Raw genomic sequence first — 7,246 nt, forward strand, 5'->3', positions numbered from 1 at the left:
GAAGCCATTTTTCTTAGTTTCACTTTTTCCGTGGTTACTGCATTTTCAGGCCAGTCTTACTGCCACTTCAAACTTGACAACAAGCAATACCTTGGATGAGGAACAGGCTTGGGACTTTTGTCAACACATTTTACTAATACAAATAAACTGCTGCTATGGTCTACTGGATCTCAGTGCACTCAATGGCATCTTTTTCAAGTGAGAGAGGTCCGTTCCTTAGGCTGAGCCATGCAGACATATTCTGCAGCCCATGATCATTAGGAAAGCACTACGGAAAGAGCGGTTAAAGAAGCAGTAGAGGAAAGGGTTTAGGGAGGAATTGATGTATCCCAACCACAGGAACACATCCCATATCACACCAGCAGTGCCATACTCAATGAAAGGATCAACGATATTGACAGTAAAGAAGGGAAGCCAGAAGAGAAGAAAAACTCCCATTATGATGCCCAGTGTTTTGGCCGCTTTCCTTTCCCTCCTTATAGAGTTGCGTTGTTTTTGCTTCTTACTCGAGTCCTTGCCCACACCTGCGGCCATCTGTGCCTCCATGGTGCTTATCTGCATAGCCTGCCGCTTGGCTGCTTTATATATCTTGCAGTAGGCCACCAGCATGGTCACCATCGGCAGGTAGAACGCAACAAGGGAGGCCATGACAGCATAAACGTGGTTCACCAAGAAAACGCACATGTTCTTAGGTAAAGGAACGTCTACACCAAGCTTGTGCAGCCCAAGGAGGATAGGACCAAATGAGATCAATAAAGGCACGGCCCAGCAAACCACAATAAGCAGAGCCACACGTTTATGGGACATCTTAAACGAATATTCCAAGGGGTTGCAGACAGCATAGTAGCGGTCAAAGGCGATGCAGCTCAGATGGAAGATAGAGGCTGTGCAGAGCATCACATCCAAGCTGGAGTGAACATGGCAAAAGGTAGGGCCAAAATGCCAGCATCCTTCCACTGTTCTAAACATACTGTACGGCATGACCACCAGCCCCACCAGGAAGTCAGCGACAGCCAGAGACATGACAAAATAGTTAGTGGGAGACTGCAACTGTTTGAAGTAAGCAATGGCGAGCACCACCAGGAAGTTGCCAACAATGGTGGAGATGATCCCAGCGATGATGAAGATATAGAGGGTGACTCGGGAACCAGAGCCTCTCAATGTGGCACAGAGCTCAAAGTCAGAGTCAAGTGAAATGTTGCTTGCTTCCGTCCATTCCGAGGAGTTTGCCATGCTTTTCAACCTGGTGATAAATGAGACACATGCATTCAAGATTTATCTCATTATTGTTGGTTCTGTAAATGTTTTGCTTGCTCTAACATCATCCTGTTTTTAAAATAACCTTTTTAGAAGACTAAATGGACAAATATGGTTGTGCGATCTTTGTTGAGCTTTTATTGCCAAAAAAAAATTATATACTGATAAATTAGACCAAAAAATGTCTGTCTCATTTCACTGCAGAATAATAATCTTTCTATTTCACCATTAATAATTTTGCTAAGTGACAACTGCCCCTGTAACTCCTGTAAGGCTGGGAAAAGCCAAATCTTCCATAATATTTGGAATCCTTTTGATCAGGCCATCTGCCAAGAATATTAAAGAGCCTCTCAACTTAACCTTGTGTCAGAAATGGTATCCCTGCAGTGTGCCCTATTGTAACCTTGGGATAATATCTAATGTGTAAACCTAAGATGCCATCAGCATTGTTAGAGTTCAACTTTGTCCCTGTTGGCATGTGGACAAAAACAAAAAAATAAGGTTTGAATGCATGCAATCTGATAGGTATTTTAGTTATTAAAAATAATGCAAAGGGATGGTGTAATATCTGTGTGTCAGAACTTCACTTCATTTTTATTAAGGGCAATATTCACACTTTGGGTTTGATTTGTAGAGGATTTGATTTGTAGAGGAATTTTGTATTATTTATGAGGACATTGTCATGTATTCCCTGTTTTTTGCTAGACTTTTATGTTGAAATTCTTGTTTAGTTCCTGTTTCCTGTTAGTTTTGTAGTCCTTTGTAGTTTCATTTTATGATTGGTTTTCCCCTGATTGTTTCCCCAGGTGTTCCTCCTTCCCTTGTTTGCCCCTGTGTATTTAAGCCTTTGTTTTGTTTTGCTTTTTTGTGTCAGTCTTCATGTGTTGTTGTGTTCTGTGCCTGGTTTCCCGTGTTCCCTGTTTTTTTTTTTTTTTTCCTTTTCTTTCCTTTCCTTCCTCTTCTCTCTCTCCTCTGACTTACTTTGTTCATCTTGTGTTTTCATTAAAGCTGCATTTAGAACCTCGTTCCTTGTCTGCCTCGTCACAGGCATATTTTCTAACCATTTAAAACAATGAATTCATTAATACAAATGTATTACCTCTTAAGAATTTAATCCAAATCAATTCATATGTTGTGGCATAATATGTTTAATTAGAGCTATAATTTTATATCAGATGTTAAAAATAAAAAGTAGAAGCATTCATTACGAGGGCATTTATTCCCCCCACATTTTAAATGTTGTGGTGTTTTTGTCATTTTTGGTGGTGGATTTTTTTTTTTTTATTTTTTTTTTTCAGGGTTCCCCTTGATTCTGACCCTGGTGTATTAGTTATAACACTAATAAATAAAATACCTGAAAAAAAAAAAAGAACAGTTGAGATGTAAGGAAGACATTTTTCATTGCACTTGATTCATGTAAAATGTATGCCATTCTAAATAAACACCACCAATGAATTATCTCAGATCCAGCCAAGCAGAAGGGAGTGTCATTTCCCTGCGAATGACAGTCATGTTCCTTTTGCCCATGACAGAAACTTAAAACAACATCTGGGGATGTTTGGCAGAGAGGAAAAAAGAAAGGCAAGTGCAGAAAAATGGTTTTACTTCATTAACAATAAAATTTTAATTAACACCAATGGGACCGCATGACAGAGGAAGGCAGTGCTTGGTATTTTGCTTTTCCCTGCCACTATCACAAAAAAAAATTGAAATTCTTTTAGAATTTATTTTTCTCTGTATTTTAGGCCATGTCCACACTACTATGTTTTTGTTTGAAAACGGATTGATTTTGCTACATTTATGTCTCTCATCCACACTGGAACAGTGTTTTCCTCCACAGAAAATGGAGAGTTTGAAAATGCTCTGCATAATCGTATAAATTGGAAAATGATAACATTCGGAAAATGAAAACAGAGTATTTAAATGAAAATGGATTAGTGTGGGTGTGGCCAAATACCTGTCGTTTGAAAACACATTGGTTTTGCTATGCTTTTTCAACATTGGAATGGAGTTTTCTTCTACCAACAACAGAAGCTTTCGAAAACACTCTCCATAACTGTATACTTTGGAAAATGATGACATTAGAAAAATCTGTTTTCAAACAAAAATGGATGGAAAATTTGGATATGGACAAAGTCTTTCTAGCAAGTCAGTCCACTGGCAGCCATCTTTGGAACACTCTCGGGAGGCTATTTCCCATCATGACAGTGCAGCTCCTATCTACTTGAATTGGGAAAGACCGAAATCTCAAAAATGGTTGGTCAAGATTACAATCGAAGAACATATTTCAAATCAGCAATAAAATCTGACAATATTGGAATCATAAATTGTGATTCTTTACTTCATATTACACTAAAAAATGCCATTTTCCCGGCTTGTATAGCTAATGCACATGCACGTTCTAGAGTTGATTAACAGGTAATGTCTGGCTCTAAAAGGTGACTGGCTCTTTTAACTGTAAGGCGGGACTTCTTTTCTATATCTGTTGGGCGCTCAGAGCTCCTTGGTTGAGCGTTCCAATTTATCCCATTCATTTTAATAGAAGTGCCCCATCTCTGCTACATTATCTCTGATATGGCCTCATACACTTTCGTTCAACTGACAACAGATGCCACATCCACAATAATACTTTTTTCATTTTGAAAATGCATTAATTTAACAACGTTTATGTTTTTCATCCACATTAGAACAGTGTTTTCCTCCACCAAATATTTAAATGTTCGAAAACTCTGATGTTAGAACACTGAAAATGGAATTTTCAAATGAAAATGTGTTAGTGAGGACATGGCCTAACACATTTTTGTTTGATAACGCTTTGATTTTGTACTGCTTTTACGCCACTCATCCACACTGGAGCGGCGTTTTCCTCCACTGAAAATGGATACTTTCGAAAATGCTCTCCATAACTGCATACTTTGGAAAACGAAGACATCAGGAAATTGAAATCAGAGTTTTTAAACGAAAACGGATTAGTATGAGCAGGGGCAAATACGTCCACTGAAAAAGGGAGACTTTCAAAAACGCATTTTATATTGCAATTTACATGCAAAATGACATTGGAAAAGCAGAAATCCTGTCTGCTAAACTATATAAGCGATATAAGTGTATGTTCCTCTTAGTTCATTTGCAATGATGGATCCAAGAGGTTTGGACTGCAGTCATCATTTGCTCTGACAAATAACCTACCAGACATGCACACAGTAACAAACACAATTCCTTTGAACACTCAGCAGGTGATCTTTAAGAACATCCTGTGCAGACACACTTTGTACATGTCTGTAAGCATCAAGACAATGTTCTGAGAAAACTGCTTAAAGATACGTGGAAAGGAACATTGAGTAAAATAGATTCACATACATGTGTGAGGTCCTTTCTTATCTATAACATGAACAATTAAACTCTACTCCAAAAGATGTAAACACTGACTAATCCTAAGTGTATAACAAAGACTAGTGTCAATTTTTGACTAAGTTCATCACCATAACAGAACATAAAAATAAAAAATCTCCTTATCTTAAACTGAGGGTAAATATCTGTAACACATTCAATGGAAAGGAGGAGGCGAGAACCAGCTTGACAAAATAAATAATAGTTTAATAATAAACTTAAACAAAAGGGCCTTATACCTCTCAGGCTTAATCAGCCTTATTAGGGGCCAGGTGTGCAGAATCACGACCCAGCCCTGCCCTCCACCCTGCCACATTCCTCCCTCGTTCTCTCAGGCCGGGGAGCCCCCGGCATGACGTACATCCCCCCACCCCTCTTTCCCCAGGGGGGTTGCCTGGGAGGGGACAAAGGGAGGGAAACCATAATAACAAAAAATGTGGTACCTACACCCTGTAAAAGGGATCGTACCTAAAAAAAACAATAATAATATTTAAAAGAGAGGGAAAGGCCAATGCGGAGCAGCAGCGGGAGAGAGGAGAGAGAGAAGAAAAAAAACTTACTCGCCGGTTCTCCGATACGCCGTAGCCTGGTCCTCGGCCACTCGTCCACCCTCTAGTGGATGACAGCCGCGCCTCCCCGGGCAGATCGGAGGCAGTCCTCCGGCCCCTGGTGGACAGAACGCCCCACTGCATTTTCGGTAGACGGAAGGGGTCTCCCCCGCCCCTGGCAGCGGTCCTCCCGCTCCAGGCGGTCGGCCAGGAGCCCCTCCCCGCTCACGGTCGGCGGTCTCAGATCCCACCGCATTTCAGGGCTGGTAGGGGTCTCCTCCACCCATGGCAGCGGCACTGACTGCTCCAGGTGGTCAGTTAGGAGCCCCTCCTCCCCTCGCGGTTGGCAGCCGTTCCTCCACTCTCAGGCGGCCGGGCTCCTCCGTCCCCCGGAGGATGGCCACGGCTGCTCCGTTGGGGTGGATGGTAGTGGCGAGGACTCTACTACGGCGCATCCCTCCTCCTTCCCAGGTTTCGGCACCAGTGTAACACAGTCAATGGAAAGGAGGAGGTGAGAACCGGCTCCACAATATAAATAATAGTTTAATAATAAACTTAAACCAAAAGACACAAACACCCACAGGTGTCGGACAGCTGTCCGTAACAGCTGTCTGTAACGTCTCCGATTGGCCTTATCCCTCTCGGGCTAAATCAGCCTTATTAGGGGCCGGGTGTGCAGAATCATGACCCAGCACCGCCCTCCGCTCTGCCACAATATCTAAAGTTTTTATTTGTTTATGTTCTCGAACTTACCTAACTACTGCTGGAGACAATTAAAATAGTTTGCCACTCATCCCTTTAATCATCACTTTTAAACCAAAGCCATGGAAAATCCAACATGATTGTGCTATCATTCGCTTTGTTTTCTTTAACAAAACCTATCTTTGACGCGCTCCAAGCAAAACAATTTACCCAAAATCAAATTGCTGCATTCTGCCAACTCACTTAAAGTATGTTTGTACTTTACTTTGAAGGAATTAAGATTAGAGAATGAACTGGGCAGGAATGTCCATTTGAATCAGACATATTTATAATCTACCAAAAGAAGGTTGCCTACATCTCTCCTTCTCCCACACTACTGAGGAGACTAACAGACCTGTCACTCATAAATGGGATCACCAAAAGGACATATGAGCTCATGTTAACGTAATCTAAAAAAATAATTAAATTACATTGCTGGAGTTGGTCTAGTCATTCCAGATATTTATATTTAAAAGTAAACACTGTACTTTTAGAATGTTTACTTTAAAAGTAAAAGAAAAATAAAGATCAAATAAAATAATCTATATGAAAATAGTTGCATGATGATAATAATTATATTATAATTATAATTGTATTCATTATTATTGTTGTTATTATTGTTGTTGTTGTAATACAAATAATAATGATATTAATAATAATAATAATAACAGAGTACATTTTAAAAATGGTTAAGGAGAGCATTTAATTTCAAAAAAGTAATTTAAAGATAAAATATTAAGTAATCTATTTAAAAATAAGCATAATAATAATAATAATAATAATAAAACCCAACTCTCTCATCACTCCAGTACTTGTTTGAAGTATCTAATATTAGATTAACAGTCTAGCTCTACAACTCAGATCCAATCAGATATACTCACCGTTATTCTGAATTGTTTCTTCTGTCTTTACATATTTAACTGACTCTACTTGTTCGCTCCATTTCCACTGGTTGAATGGACCAGTAACAGCTCTGCTGGTGAAGTGTGGATGCAAAAGTGTGTGTTTGTTAATTTACATATGCCACATTAATAACCACTAAACCGGTCCTCTTGATCAGAATGTAGGCGTGGCGTATGTGTGGGTGTCTGTGTGTTGGGTATTAAGATTTGAGTATTGTTATGCAAATCAACCTCACATGGAACAGATTTCCTAATCTGTTCTCTTTTTCTCTGTGTGGCTAATGCGGACATCAAAGTCACCCAGAATGGATAATTACAAAAGAGAGAATATATGTTGTAAATGTGCTTGATGTTTGCAACTGATATAATAATTGTTGCTCCTAAGCTGTCAGTTGGATACAAAGTTTCATA

The 7,246-nt window shown here is 39.7% G+C and overlaps 1 protein-coding gene across 1 annotated transcript; it reads right to left on the reverse strand.

The window, feature by feature from the left end:
- Positions 1 to 216: 216 nt before the first annotated feature.
- Positions 217 to 1,233, reverse strand: LOC127444592 (5-hydroxytryptamine receptor 4-like). The gene has a single exon (XM_051704049.1). The coding sequence runs from the start codon at positions 1,231 to 1,233 to the stop codon at positions 217 to 219; it is 1,017 nt and encodes a 338-aa protein (XP_051560009.1).
- Between the last annotated feature and the right edge of the window lie 6,013 nt (positions 1,234 to 7,246).

Source organism: Myxocyprinus asiaticus, chromosome 8, assembly GCF_019703515.2.
Source record: "Myxocyprinus asiaticus isolate MX2 ecotype Aquarium Trade chromosome 8, UBuf_Myxa_2, whole genome shotgun sequence".
NCBI lineage: Eukaryota > Metazoa > Chordata > Actinopteri > Cypriniformes > Catostomidae > Myxocyprinus > Myxocyprinus asiaticus.

What these genes read in the sequence shown, in the direction of transcription:
- LOC127444592 (XM_051704049.1), bottom strand. Translation starts at nt 1,233, where the DNA reads ATGGCAAACTCCTCGGAATGGACGGAAGCAAGCAACATTTCACTTGAC.